Source organism: Pangasianodon hypophthalmus, chromosome 10 (assembly GCF_027358585.1).
Source record: "Pangasianodon hypophthalmus isolate fPanHyp1 chromosome 10, fPanHyp1.pri, whole genome shotgun sequence".
Taxonomy (NCBI): domain Eukaryota; kingdom Metazoa; phylum Chordata; class Actinopteri; order Siluriformes; family Pangasiidae; genus Pangasianodon; species Pangasianodon hypophthalmus.
In genome coordinates, this window is record NC_069719.1 from 7,880,174 (window position 1) to 7,896,590 (window position 16,417).

Sequence of the window (16,417 nt, forward strand, 5' to 3'; positions counted from 1 at the left end):
TGCTAACAGCAAATATGTACTTACAAAAGTTTTGTTCAATTAAAAGTTAATCGTGACCAACAGTTTTTTTTTAACACAGACAGGATGTTAAAGAAAATTAGCAAATTAGCATTACCATCTGTGGATGGCAGTATGTGATGATGACTGGATGTAATTGTGTTGAGTCATATGTTCTCATCTGTATCAGTGTTGGGCAACGTGAGTAAGTGAACAACAAGGATGAACTGGAGAGGGGTCACTCCGGTCAGTGTTCAACAAGAGAGACCTCAGATGAGGGTTAAGGGCATGATTATTGCTCTAGGCCTGAAGTTATATTTAGTGTTTTTTAGCTTATCTTCTTGACCAACAATGCCACTTTGTAAGGAAAGTCGTTCTTCACTGACTTTCAGTAAGCACTTTATTCTGGTCAGGATCACAGCGGATCCAGAGCCTGTCCCGGGAACACTGGGAATGAGGCGGGAATATACCCTGGATGGGACGCCAGCCCATCTCAGTCATACATTCTTCTCTTTTTATTATTTTGCATTAGAAATGCAGTAGGTGACATATTTATTAGCAGCTATTTATCAGTCACTAAGCTATAAAAGCCGAACCCAAGCCTTTTCATTATAAATGCATAAACTATAGTAGTCTATTGTGTGTAGAACTCTGCCTGGAGGTTTCGGATGGGAGTTGGATTGGGAGGAGTACAGATGGGAAAGCAATGAGGAATGTTGTAATTTACTGAGCTTTAACCACAGATGACTCCACCACCAGTTCTCAGAAGCTCATCTGATTATTCATACTAATGGCTCTTCCCTAGACCCCCAGCGTTATTGCACACCTTCAACACTTGCATCATCTACCACCGCCTCCGTCCTCAACATGCGACTGCAGTGACACCACAGTCATAGTTGCTTAAACTCTTCCCCATCATTACAGTGCCATTTAACGCTTGTAACATCAAATCTAAGAAAACATGCATTTATCCATTAAAACTGGGATAACCCATTTTAGACAACAATATTATTACATTATTATTTTTCTTTGCAGGCTGCATTTAGAAGTTAAATATAAGTGACAGTCAAATGAAAATCTTAAAAGTGTGACATAAATTAAATTAAATTTTTTTTGGTCCAGACATTCATCAAGCACTGGAACACTTGTATTGAGTGAAATGGAGATTACGTGAAAAAAAAAAAAGATGCACTTTTGTGACACCTATTTTCAATTTTTCATTTTTCAAATTTTTCTTTTGCTCGTAATTAGCACAGAATTAACAAATACACAAACTGTGTTTAACTAGCATCCATGATAGATATATATTATTGATTTACTTTCTATAATTTGGGACACATGGTTGTGCTTTCAAAGTGACCTTGTCAGATAATATCACCATATTAGTAAATTTGTAAACTAAAAATAATGAGGGAGGAAAAATCATTCTTCCCATGATCTTAAGGAAATTTGGATGATGCAACTTCCTGGTGAAAATGTGTCCTGTGGAATATTCCAGATGTTTCACAGAGGTGAATATGTTCATGTGACAGGGTTGAGTAAATGTTCTGAGACATTCTGAAATGGGTATTTTTCAGAACCTATAATGGATGAATCATGGAAAAGAATGTTTCAAGCATGAGATGTTAAATGGATTTACACATTAATGCAAGAAAAAAGGATTTTTGAAATATTTTAATGATTAAACAGTATTTCAAGGTAAAGTATAATTATAGTGGACTGGAACAGACAAAAATGTTGTAGGTAGGTATTATTAATGTTTTAAGTTATTTATCTGAAATGTGGACATAGGTTGTTGTGAAAGATGCTTTACTTATGTTTAAAATGTCTTTAACCTTGATTTTACATAGATATTTGCTGATAATGTAATCAGCCATTCACGTCTAAATGGAGTCACATTCTTGTCTTTCGGTTTACTGTAAATCTCATGTCAGGCTGTTTGGTTGAGCAGCCGTTTGGGTCTGAACTATGTTGCGGTCATGCAACAGCTCTGGAAAATTTCTCACTCGTCTGGTAATGACTCCACCCAGAATAACTGAAGTAGTTCACATCCTCCACCCACTGTATTAATCCAGTAATTATTTCCCCTACACAATAAAATAAACCTACAGATCCCAAATAAATAAAGAACATATTGTTTTTATACACTGGACATCACAGGAAACTCTGACAGCCAAGTTGTTTGGGTGGATAATGATACAGTTCCATGATGACCTTCTTTCTGTAATAAACATACACTGTCTTTTCAGACAGATTAACATTGGGACTGGCGTGTGATAACAGGACCCTTAGTAATCCCCCCAGACACACACACATACACACACACACACACACACAAAGCATAGACTGATAGACTGATCTACCTGTCCATCAACTCACAAAAGTATCTACTGATCAAAGTGGCTAATTTTCCACCTCTACCTCCTGAGTGGAAACTCAGCTACAGATGTGTGTATACAGTACGAGGAAAGATACGGTATGTGATGCATTCTATGGAATGACACATCCCACTGTAATGCTGTTCTACAGTATGAGTCACTATGAACAGAGGTCAATGAAGAAGAGAGCTTTTCCATAGTATGTGGTAGGTCATGAAATTCTGTAACACCTAAAATCTACAATATTTCAATAACTGATATTAGATAAAGTGTCCAATTAAAATGTTTGAGAAAACACTGAAACAGAGAAAGAATTCGTACAAATTATTATAAATACTAATTTACACCAAAAAAAAAAAAAAAAAAAAAAAAAAGGACTGGCAACTCATTCAGGGTGACTTTTCACCTCACTCCCAGTGTTCCCGGGATAGGCTCCAGGATCCACCACGACCCTTCCAATCCATCCTGCTAACACTGACACCACTGTGCCACCCATCATTTTTATTACTATTTTAGAACAATAATGAAGATAATAACACATATGGACTTACTGTATGTAGTGTTCAAAGAAATCAGATCTATTTTAGATTTTAAATTCAGTAATACTGATGAAGATTTGCACACTCTTGGCAGCTTTTCACCAAGCTTTATGAGAGAGCTTCACCCTGGGAGCTTTCTTTACTTGCTTAAAGTTCCCAAAAAAGGCCAAACATTTGTTGTGCGCTTTCCCTAAATGAAAACTATTTATGTGAGGAGACAATTAATGAATGCATTTTGATTCAGGAATAAATGTATGCATAGGGATCAACCTCATTATTTCAGCTTATTTAGGAAAAAAAATTTCAGTTATAAGCCATTATGAAACTGTCTAAAAATTTTTTTTTTCATTGACTGGTAGTGTATTTTTTTTAAGGTGTTAGCTTGATTTACTCGTCCCCTTTTATATATATATATATATATATATATATATATATATATATATATAAAATACACAAAAGTTTTAATATTTTTTATTACAAACTTTGTTATAGATTATTATTCTATGACTTCTTCATGATTGAGTCAGTACAAAAATATTTTAGAATTATTTAATTAAAATTAAATGTTACAGAAAAACGTTTGTATGTCAGTAAAGAAAGCAGCATATTATATAAGAGACACTTTTCAGACAGAAAAACATAATGAAGGCTGCTGGGTTTTGCTGCAAAAATAAGAAGCAAGTGTGACAGTCAAAGTCTCCAGAAGAACTGTGGCTGCTTCTTCAAGATGCTCAGTAACACTTACAGCTCATTTCATTATAAAACTGCACCCCCAAGACTACTAATTTTTCACACCAAATATTTACTTTGTTTCATTTATTACTGTTTAATTACTGTTTACTGCTCTTTATAGTATTTTTTTTAATATACAAACATTTAATTTCATTATTTAATTATTTTTGATGGCATCTTTACTCTACAGCATTTCTTTGGATATGCCTAAGACTTTTCCACAGTACTGTATGTATGTATGTATGTATGTATATATATATATATATATATATATATATATATATATATATATATATATATGTATATATACACATGATGGGAATGTCCTCCGTCCCCAAACAGTTTGAGTGCATTGCTGTGACACGTAGCTGTGCAATTTTGTGCTGTCCAAAGGTGGTCTGTGTGCCTCATCCGTCTGTCTATGTGATGACATCACTCTCCCCGCAGCAGCAGGAGGTGAGCGTTTTTTTTTTTTTGTTTTTTCTTTCCAGTAAACCCTGACCCTGTAGGAAGCTTTGTGGTGGGTCCTTCTCCTGTCCCCCTCATTGAGCTCAGGCCTTTCTGATTTGGATTCTCTGGACCCACTTTGAGCTGTGCTGTCTAGGTCAGCCCACCCACTGTCCATCTGGGTGTGTGCATGTGTGTGTGTGTGTGTGTATAGTGGATATGAGAGGCACGTTTAGTCTGCAGACGTTTATACACATCAGATGATTTTCTCTCACACCCACAGGCTGGTAGAATGATGAATGCAGGCCTGGGTTTAATTTGAGACTGAAAATAAAATGGTTGAAATGGCGGACTGTAGTGTGGATGTAGAGCAAAACTTTTTCTGGACTGAGTGGCACCTCATAGCTCAGAGTGGGCCTGAAGACGCTAATGCACTTCAAATGCATTATTGTTGTGCAGGGCCAAATGTGGCAGAGCATTACTCTGGTACATGAAGCAGCCAAAACCAGATATATTAATACACTGATTGTGCCACAGATCACCATTCTGATGGACTGGAAATCAACGAACTCCATCAATCTCACCCACTGCAAAAAATTTATTATCTACTACATAGCAATGGAAAAACGGTCTGCCTCGAACAAAAAAAACCAGCCAAATTCGACTCTATTCCAACATCACTCATCACCTAGACACAGCGGGGTCCAAAAGTCTGAAACCACTAGTGCAAATTCTTCTGTGACATTCTTTTTCAATTTAACACAAAGGTTTTCATTACAACTGATAATATCAGCAATAACCTGACTGAAAAGTAGAATCTTAGAAATATTTACATGAATTTCTGAATTTCTTAGTATTTGGTATGTCTCCTTTTTGCTTTAATGACAGTGTGCTCGAGCTGAAACAGAGTCCACATGTTTGTGTAAAACCAGATGATCCATTTTTCCCTCAGAATGTCGTCTGATCACGTGCTTCAATGGAAGGGATAAGACTCATGGAAAATCTGACCTTTTGTACAAAGGAGTTCACATGGTCAGTATCACAAATTTGCTAAACATTTAAATAGTGGCTTAGAAATTGTGCAACATCTTGAATATTGAATACTGCTTTTTTGGTTTTCAAAATTCTAAAACTTTCAGTTTTTTCCAATTTTAAATAATAATAATACAAATATTTCAGATTTGCAATGTGGTCTCAGACTTTTGGACATACCCTGTACATCAGAACAACCAACAACAGCAAGACTGGTCTCCTAAAGCCACACCACATAACCACAACCACAGATCTGTAGATTGATTAAAACATTCACTCACACACATATCCAAATTATATGCATACACACACACACACACACACCAAATGATGGTGCAGTAACTTGCTATTGTTATTACTATTAATATTACTACTGCTTTACCATTATTATCCATTATTGTATTTATACCTGTAATCATTTTTTTATTTCTTTTCGTACTTTTTCTTTTTTTCTTGTCTGTTGTGTACTACATCTGTCGCATCTCTTTTCTTTCCGTAGTATTCATGTTTGTATTAGCTTCTTACAATTAGCTTTGTATTAGTATTCTCCGTCTTTTTATTACTTATTTATTGCTTTGTGAAGCATTTAAATAACTCCAACAAAGTCTCTTCTGGTTTTCCAAAGAGGAACGTAAGCCACGGAGAATTTTATAATAATTTTATAAAATTATAATTTATCATTTTATACTACAGTGCTACTGAGCTCTTGATTTTGTTTGGTCAGAAGGTGTTAACTAATTTTCCATAACAGCAGCTTTGACAGTAGTTCCAGCTGCAACGTTTATATTAATGCACTCGTTCTGATATTTTATATACAAATATGGCAGAAGCGCCACATAAACAGATTTTTAAAACTTGTGTAATTGTTTGAAATGGTGAAGTTTTCTGTGGGGAGATGTTTGTTTAGCATTTTTGGAAGGAGTCTCCAGTGTCACCGCTTTGTAAAAGTGAGCTAAAGCTGTTCTTTAAGCTGTTTCTGAGACGGGAAAATCTTCAGGATGGGGGACTTTGCACTTTACGATTTCTTGGTAACGTGACAAGCTGCATTTTTTTGTCTTATTAACTTCAAGAGAGAAAAAAGTGAGGTGGGTGAGGGAACGACTGCTGTAACGTCAGCAAGAACATGAATGAACTTGGTATTTGGACGTTCCTGTAAACTTTAAACATAACTATAAACGGATAAAAGTATGATGTGTCATTCTTTAACAAATAAGAAAAAAATGTAATTGTTGGCAAATTGCTGTTGTATAAGAGGAATAAAACACAAACACTTCAGGGGGTGACATCACACCATCCCGGTGTTGATTATTTTCCTATATCATGCATGCCCTGTCGTGTTCCTTACTTAAGCAACATTTAGCATCTAGCATCGCTGGATTAAGTTTTCTTCAGTCTGTCCCTATAAACTCTTTGTAGACCCCTATAACAGAGGGTTCCCCTTTCAGAAAAGGTTCCAGGTAGAAGCCTTTTAGGAAGCTTTGTGGAGCTCTTTTATTCCAAGACTGCATGCTTTAAAATAAAATGAAGTGTTAACAGCCAACCACAACATAAAAGGTGTACATAATGCCTGTTCTCATGGTGATACAATGAAACAGCACATTGGATGTAGTTCAGAATATCTGATGTGCTTCACAGGCCGCTGAACTTTTCACTGTATGTAAAAAAGATGCGTGGGTTTTTACACGTTCTACTTTTCTCATCTAGTGCCATGCCACAAGGCTTTTGATTGCACAGTGAGAGCTTGGCTGTCGAGCAAGTGAGAAGCAGCTGATGCTTTTAACTTGAGACTGCTCAGTGTCCAGTACACAGATTCCATGATGGTTAGCAGAGAATAGCAGACCGGTGATTAATCTAGTGTGATGTGAACAGCTAATATTTCAGGATCCATGATGAGAAATAGCTGTGCTGCAGTACACCACAACCTGAGTCACACATTGTGTTCACATTGCTGTCCAAGCGATACCAGCACCAAGGATGAGATCAGCAGTGAAGTATGGCATTCTGGGATTTGAACACGTAGCATTCTTTACTGACGTGGCAAAAAGTGCTGGACGAAGGGTAAGGCATGGAGCGCGGCGGAGTGGATCATGACTCAATGCTTTGAGAAGCTTTGGTGAAACTTTAACCTATTGCATTTTTTTTTTACACCGTCCCACACAGAGCATATAACACAAACACAATAGCTGAATGCTGATGATAGCCCCAGTCAGCTCTTCTTTCAAAAACAAAAAAAAAAACATCAAGACAGAGGAGGGAAAGCAGACATCTCCCTGATTTTCCCTAAAAAATCACTCTGTCATAAAGTCTTAAAAATAAACAGATAGAAACATGCCCCAGTCTTGTTTCGTCGTTCAGATAAAATCTGGTATTCGCCCACTCGTTTTTTTTTTTTTTTAACAGCTGGGGGGGAAGAGGACTTACTGGAAGAGGGATCAGGGCATCCAAAAGAGTTAAACAAGTCAGGATTTATGAGTAATAAACGTGTGCGGGAGCAAAGCTGCAATTGTGTGAAAACCACCGAGTGCTGAGAGGTGAGTCAAACACAGAGAAGGATGGGTGTTTGAGTGGTTATATGGATGAGAGAAGTTCAGACAGATTAATGAGTATATGCCGTCAACTCCAGAATTATTGACACCCTGGGTAATGATGGGTAAAAAAGGGTTCCGAAAAATGTCTGTGTTTCATCAGTTTAATTTAAAATATGAAAGAAATCTAATTGAAGTAAATTTGTTGTAATACAATTTTTAAAAACCCTTATCAATATCTATATTTTTAACAAACAGCCCCCGCCCCCCATCCCCACCACACCCCCCCATCCCCATTCATTTTTGCCAGCTTCTTCTAGTGTTCTCCTATAATGCTTGATGTGATTGTATAGAGTGAGGAATCTCTCCATATCCTCATCAACTCTACCCACGGGTTTTCAACGGACTTTAGGACATGGGACTGTCATGGCCATGCCAAAAGCTGGCTTCTGTGGTTGTTGAATCATTTTCTGCATAAATGTGGACATGTGTTTTGGATCACTGTCCTGCTGGATGATCCAACCATAACCCAGTTATAACTTCTTGGCAGAGGTAGCCAGATTTTAATCTCCTGGTACTTCATGGAGTCCATGATGCCTGGTACTCCATGGAGTCCGTGAACAAGGTTACCACATCATCGCAGATCCTCCAACATACTTACCAGTAGGGATTAGGTTATTTTCTGTATAACCTTCCTTATTTTTATGCCAAACCCACCTTGAGTGTTTCTTGCCACAGAGCTCCAATTTTGTTTCAGTTCCAGTAGTGTCTAACAAAGTGCAAGAAAAAGCTTTCTTCTGATGTGCCTTTCAAAACATTTGTTGCTATGGAGGTGGCATCGAATTGTGTATTTGGAGACTCTGGTGAACCCAAAATGCTGCCATTATCCTCAAACCTCCAACCATGATCCTTGGAGAAATGTCTATAATTTCTCTAAAATTCCCCCACCATTTACTGTTGAGGGGCATTTTCATAGTTTTCATTTCATTAATTGTTATATAATAGATACTGGCTTATAAGTGTATTTACTAAACCATGCACTTCCAGTAGCTGCCTTAACATTAAATTATTGGAGTGTGAAGAATACTGTACCTCACTATATAACACAGCTGGACTAAATACGTCTATTTTTTTACTTCCATTTAATTCAATTCGATTCAATTCGATTTTATTTGTATAGCGCTTTTAACAATGAACATTGTCTCAAAGCAGCTTTACAGAACATAAGAAACAAAATGCATGCAAACAGAAACAAAAACATGCAAACAGTCCTAGACGTTAGACAGAATTATCCCTAGTGAGCAAGCCTGAGGCGACTGAGGCGACTGTGGCAAGGAAAAACTCCCTTAGATGATATGAGGAAGAAACCTTGAGAGGAACCAGACTCAAAAGGGAACCCATCCTCATTTGGGTGACACTGGAGAGTGTGATATGAACAATGTCCTTTCTGTACATTGTTGATTTACACAAATCAATGAAAATGTATGCCTAGATACAACTCTAAATAATTCCCATTAATTCCCAATTCCAAATAATACACTTCCCATTCTAATGATTCATGGTGAATCTTCATGGATCTCAGTTTCAGGGATTAAAAATTTTATGACAAATGCTGGCACTATGGATGAACATGTATGGATGATCCACACTCACTTTCATGACATTATAACCACAATGTCAAGTGAACAGGGCTTTGAGTTCATAAATTATATCAAATACTTTTTCTTTACTCCTAGAGTAGTTTCTCGGCACTGTAACCATCATCAATTCAAATCAAATCTATTTTTTTTTTATTCGAACAGATTTGTCCCGATTTGCATTAGGTGGAGTGTGATACCTCTTACTGTTAGATTATAATTTTTATTTTGTGCTATTAACTCTGTTTAGAATCAGTAGTAAGCTGTAAGAACAGGAAATGTGAGTTGTTATGACGCCAAAGCCACCGAAGCATACTGTGAAATGAGTCAGCCTCTTTATAGATTGGTATTGGAGGAAAAGCCATAAAACCACATGAAAAATTAAGACCATTTCTAAATGCGGTCTTATACCTAAATAAGAATCCATTTCAGTAATATTTTGCATTAGTAAGATTTTGCATTTAAGTGATTTTTTGGGAACCAAATACATAATTCAACACTGAATGACCCCTGATTACAGACAATTGCAGTCCCTTTGGGCTGCTTATGAGTAAATAGAGATGAGTAAACACTCAACAGTCTCTCAAAGATATTTTTCACTTATGATTAACCTAACATGTTCCGCAAGCATTGCACTTGCTGTAATTGATGACCCATTAGAGCATGTGTCTCAACTTCGTCATGTTATCTGACATCATTCAGCATGACCGGGAATGACAGGGTATGATGACCCAAATTGGCTCATATAACCTTTATATTTCCACCCAGCTTGCATGATGTTGCTAATGTTTTGGCAGTTCCACTACATTGTCAGTGTCTTAATTGAGTCTTGCATCAGTCTGTTGATGATACACTAATTATAGCCAAGCTGCAGTGCACGTATATAGGGAACTGTAGTCTTACCGTAGTGTCCACTGAGGTGACCTTAGCTGTAGGGATGTGTTTGGGATTCGGGTTCGAGGCCTGCAGCACCACACAGCCTTCTGAACCCATAGTGATGATGACTGCAGCACAACCTCGTTTCAGCAGCTCCTGACCTGCACGTCCTGCGTCATCCACTGACGCTACACGAGCCTCCGTTAGCAACTCAGCCTAGGGGGCGAAAGCAGTGCTGCGTCAGTCAGAATGCATCCGGGAAAATCACATAACTAATCTTGAGCAAGCATCTGAAGATAAAATATTATACTGCATATACACTCCTGGGCACAAAAAAATGGGCCAAGCCCAAAATGGCATATATTAAACTTTTAATGGTCTTGACAACAAATCATTAGTCAGAAAATTAGCAAGAATTAAACAAATGCACTCCTGAGACCTCCTGTGCCACCATTTGCTCGTTTACTTTTGCTGCAGTGAACTGTCTGATTAGGGAAAAGCTAGAACTTACATAGTCTTCTTGTATGCAAAGGTAAAATCATGATAATAATTAAACATGTTTGAAGTAAAATTCAAACTAACATATGTCTGGGTATACAACATTTTCCAAAAAATATCTTCTGGGATGTTTTTTTCTTAAAAGATTAGTCATTATTTGGTTATCTGCCACACCTGATGCGGCCCATCAAGGGCCACAAGGCTTAAACATTTAATGAAATTAAAGGGAAAAGCTCCCATACTAAGTTCCATTATCTATCTGTTTAATTCTTGCTAATTTCCTGACCAATGATTTGTTGTTAAGACCATTAAAAGCTTAATATTTTGCCGTTTTTTTGCCCAGGAGTGTATATGTGTGTATGTGTGTGTGTGTGTGTGTGTGTGTGTGGTGACCTGGGAAACCTTCACGTAGTTCATTTCCTACTATATAGTTCTACTCTATATCCATACTATATCTCAAGCAGAAGTGAAGTTATAGTGAAAAGGGAGAAAATGGCACTTTTAAGTGAAAAGGGAGAAAATGGCATTTAAAGCTTTCATTCCAGTGAAAGATGCCACACATACCTCTACATTTATAACCTAATCTACTTATGGAAAAACAGCATTACTGCTAAATTAGAGAATTATATGTTTACAGTGGGAAATGAGTTTTGAATTTGATTTTCTGCATCATCCACATCAGTCTCTGTCTCATCACTTGCCGTAAAAGCCTCTCTCAGGATTTAAACAGAGCCTCATCGCTGTCTCTTCACTTGTCTGATCTCGGTTCACGCCAACATTGGTGGAGAAATAATCAATGATGAATTCAGTCATTTCTCTTCTGTTGGCTAAATTTCTTGTTATTAATATCTTTTTGTTAGGTCATTTAAATATGTAATCAGTACCGAGTGTGGAAGCGCTCTTCTGTGTTTTGATACAGATCTAATGGCACAGGAGACATTTTGACAGCTGGAATCTGATTACAGATTAAGTTGATTAGGCTTATGTGCATTCCGCTATGGCACGTAGCGATCCCACAAATTAATCAAATCATGCTATTCACTGCCTGAGGAAAGGCAGTGAATGTAGCTTACATAGCTAGCAAGGTTTTAGACATCTTTTAATCGGACTGTCTGCAATTACCGCTGTGTTTGTTAATCTGGCTCATGAACTTTACAGGAAGACAGCCAAAACAAGGTTAGAAAGTAGCCTAAATAAAAACATATCCACGCCGGTTTCAAAAATATTTATGTTCTCTTTCTTAAATTACAGATGTCAAAGTATATTATTATCAGAAAAACCAAATGTTGTTCAAAAGCAGGTTTATTGTCATTTTTGGCTGTTTTACAGAATTTAGCCACAGCGACATGTGACGGGTTTTTTGCAAAGGGACCGTCATACTACTGCCCTCCCCAGATAAGGGTTAAGTCCCTTATTCATGCACCCAGTGGTGGCATTCTGACATTCTGAGATTTGGACTCACTAGCTCAAAGCTATTAATGCTCACTTTTCTCTGTTATGCAGCTGGACTCTCTATAGCATCTCGTAAATGACTGGAGATGCGCCTCAGAGATGTTTAAGTGAGGGCAGAAAGTAACCCCTTTCATATTTGTGTATTTTAGTTATGTTACCCTTACTCTTCCATGGCTGCCTGCCAGCACCAAGCAACACTCGGATTACTCATCTTTCTAGGCTGATCTATCTGCTTCGGTGTGTTCTCAATTATTTATCTTTCACTAGCCCAACTAAAGGCATCGGATGAAAGCGTGACTAAAAGCAAGAAGGCTGGGACTGAGGCCGATGTGTACTCCAAGCTCTCACTTTCATGTCCCACCTGTACATTTTTCCCTTCTCCAGCCTCTTGGCCACATCAAAGTGGGTCTCATAGAGCACTCCGGGTCGCAGTCGTGGCTCCTTAGCCCCAGGACAGTGTGACTCACCAGCCACGCATCTGCCTTCCCTTGTGTTTTTTTTTTTCTTTAACTGTTTCCCATCAATCCATGCCCTCATCTGTCAGCTCATCCAGCCAAGGTGTGAGAGAGGGCGTCTCCAAACACACCAGTTACCGTAAGTGGGAGAAAACGACCCCCCCCACCAAGTATTTCTCACTTAGACGATAAGAAAATAACTGTTCAGCATGGTGTGTTGTTATTGCTGTGCAGGTCATGACCTAGTAGCAGAGCCTGGTATTTATATTTGTTCCTTTCATCACATGGTTTGAAGCTTTGAAGGTAGATTGTAATAGAAGGTCATTTTAGCTTCTACAAGTTGCAATAACTTTATTTACTTCATTTTTAGCAATAGTAATTATTAGATCGACATTCTCGGATCTGATTTGTCAGGATCAATACGTTCTAATGCGTTATCATTTCAACAGTAACAACTAAGTGATCCACCACAGTAAAGTTTTCAGGACTTTTTGCAGTTTCCATTTTCTCTGTTTTTTTTTTTTTAAATTTTTGTTTATTTATTTATTTATTTATTTATCTTATTAACTTTGAAAGATGGGAAAAAAAGGCTGGTGAACAAATTACAGATTATAGTTGCTACTTAGTAAGTGACAACAGAAACTTTTAATGTTGTGGATGCTCTGCAACATTAAATGTATCTATAAAAAGATAAAAGTAAATTGTTGTGGTATACAAGGAATAAATCACTTTGGCACATGCTCTTATTGAAAAAAGAAAATCAGCTTTGGCATGGTAACGGTAACTCCACTTTTTTGTCAGATGACATCACACCAGCCCATCACTGATTCTTTTCCTATAACTGCATGCCCCAAGTTTTATTCCTTACTTACCAAAAGTTACAAAGTACACTATCAAATTAACCTAAAAAACTTATGGTGAGCATTTATTATTCAGATTATTCAAGTGATCATGTAAACAGTATATAAAAAACCTGCATTATTCAGCACCATTAATCTAATATCTTTCATTTCCCTACATTAGGGTTCTTGTCCATTCTTTCTGAAAACACTCTAAACGTGTCATAACTTTTTAAACTTTTCCTATTTTTTATTGTTAATCTGCAAGTCATTAACTGTATCATGAAAAGTGATATGCACTGGGGATGCTGTGTCAGTGCAGACACTAACAAGAGGGTCTAAAATTGTCTTAATTTTTCCATACTTTTTTCCAAAACATTTTCTGAATTTCCATACTTTTCCAGACTTGGGGAAAAAATGTGTTTAAATTCCATAAATTTATATATCCTATATCCACCAATGTGTAAAAGTAATCAGATGAAGAAAAGCAAGACTGTTGGCAATAAACATGATTGCAAAATCCCAAATAAACGTATGGCAGTATGGCATTAAAGGGACTTCATGGTTAATAAAAAAAATGACAGGAAGTTACTGACTCATGAAGAGCTTAGCATATTAATATATTAAAATATTATATTTTTGCATGTAAACATATTGATCAAATGATTATTTCATAGATATAAACATTAGCAGTGTAACACAATGCAACTATCTGTGTCTGTTTAGTGCTCCAAATATCTGTAGCCAGAACCAGAAGTGGGCGTGGCCTAGAGCTGAAGGGTTTTACCACTTGCTCACCCCTGCATGAAAATAAAAACTCTAGTTTGTGCAACCTTTTTGTTGTGTCCCATGGGATCCGAAGTTTAATGCTCACCTCTAATCTCAACTAAATGCCCTGTGAATCCTTCTCCCAAGATTCCCATTTAGGAATAGATAAGGTCAAAGTAATCTTTCTAGTGTGTGTGCACTTTCACCTCAGACTCATTGCAGCAGAAAACATCTGATTCCTTGTAGAAGTCAGTGTGGAGGTCTGCAATAGCAGGGGCAGGGTTAAAGATGGTCTTCACTGTAGGTGATACAGAAAAAAAAAAGTGTGTAATAGGTCATGCAAGGATAGGTCCTGCTGCTTGTTCATTTCAGGAAAGACCTTAACTCTAGCTGTGACACTGCTGCAATACAGATATGACTTACGAGGAAACAGCAGATCACAGAAGACAAAGCCTTCTCATTCACGTCACACTGTACTCAGTGTGAAACTCGCATAGGATTTCACTTGATCTCAGGTTTTGTCCTTCCCTTACTGAATAATAGTTTCAGAATGATGTAAATACCAAGTAATAGCTTCCTTGTGCCTTAACAGTGCTCCGTGAACCACATAGTAACCAAAACATCACACTTCCCCTGCGCCAGAGGATGTCTCATTTCTGAACTGAAACCTGATACACATCACCTGCACGTCAAGATATCGACAAATTGATGCTTTTGCCAATGTAGAGTTTTCCTTATCTTGTAAATCACACTCATCTTTTGCATATAGTCCCATTGCTATCACTATCAGTCTGCCTGAAAACTTTCTACTTCAATCTAAGTGCATGCGTCATATCATAGTCATCCTTTTATGTATTCTCACTAGATCTCACATGCATTCCTTTCATATCACTTTCTGAGGTCATACACTCTGCTGCATGACACACTGCACAGACCAAACCCATAGAGTTGTTGAAAAAAAATCGATCATAATATACATCTCTCTTACAAACGCACAAACAGAGCAGAAGTCAACTCTGATATCTTTGCCTTGACACTGCAGGTGTTATTACACACATCTGGTTTTCTGACGTGCATGGGACAAAAAGGGGGGGGGGGGGGGGTTACCATGGCGAATGAGTCATGTCTAAGATCTGAGATGCTTACAGTTGCTCATGCTTTACACTGAGTCTATCATACATCCTTGACCAATAAACTTCCCCTGGTTGTCAGGTTTCATTATGAGACCTTTATTCCCTACACCTTAGAGACACAAAGATCTAGACAGCAGAAGTGAAGACATTAACAGAAATGCCACTGAGACAAAGTGAGACCAATAAAGGAAAAGTCGATATGTGGAATGAAGTGCGTATGAAGAGAAATGAAAAACAGGACAATGTACTTGGGTGAATATTAAATGTGCATTCAAGTGGTTCTAATTTAAGGAAAAATCTGCCCTGAATGACTTACATTAATATTTATGAGTACCATGTGATCTTTAATGACACCCTAGATTTATTGGCCAAGAAATTCTGACTTTTTTTAAACCTCCTGTCGGTGTATTTTCACTTTCACACGGTTTCACCCACAATGCTGTTCGACTACCTCTTGATAGTAGTGCCAGTAGGGATTATCCCTTGCTTCATCTCTATCTAAAGAGAGTGATGCAGTAGTGATTTAATCCTGTAGTCTGTCCAGCTCTCTCACCTCATCATTTCTACACTCTGCTCAAACAGATCTGCTTCGAAAGCTTCAGCGTTCATGCTAATAGTGCCATCAATGTCATCGTGCTTGTCATCTCACAGACCGCTAACTAGCCGTGCCGATTCTCTGCCATAACTCAGCATCATAAAGCTGCACTGCTTTCTGGAACTCCAGCGTTTGCTGTCTCCGTTACTACTACGTTGGATTTCTCATTAATATGGAAGATGGTAAATGAGAAAAGAAGATTTTGCTCTGGGTTTCAGAGGTATAAGAAGTAAAAAAAAAAAAACCATCAGTGCTAAGTCCTTCATCCTACAATGGATATAAAAAGTCTACACGACCCTGTTAAAATGACACGTTTGTGTGAAGTAAAAGAATGAGACTAAGATAAAACATGTCAGATCTTTTCTCACCTTTAATGTGCAATTGCAAAGTATACAAATAAAGTGAAAAACAATCAGAAACTTTTATAGGGAAAAAAAGAAAAATAAAAAACTTACAGTAACTTAGTTGCATAAGTGTGCACACCCTTAAACTAATACTTTGTTGACGCACCTAT

General features: G+C 37.4%; 1 protein-coding gene across 5 annotated transcripts in view; it reads right to left on the reverse strand.

The window, feature by feature from the left end:
* Window positions 1-16,417, reverse strand: part of rbks (ribokinase) — a 40,179-nt gene that overhangs the window by 4,279 nt on the left and 19,483 nt on the right. For all 5 annotated transcript variants that reach the window (XM_026944111.3, XM_026944112.3, XM_034307901.2 and 2 more), the window contains exons 7-8: window positions 14,382-14,473; window positions 10,191-10,379 (exon numbers count right to left, since the gene is read on the reverse strand). In XM_026944111.3, the coding sequence (XP_026799912.2) occupies window positions 10,191-10,379; window positions 14,382-14,473 (281 nt within the window). The remainder of the gene's footprint in view (window positions 1-10,190; window positions 10,380-14,381; window positions 14,474-16,417) is intronic.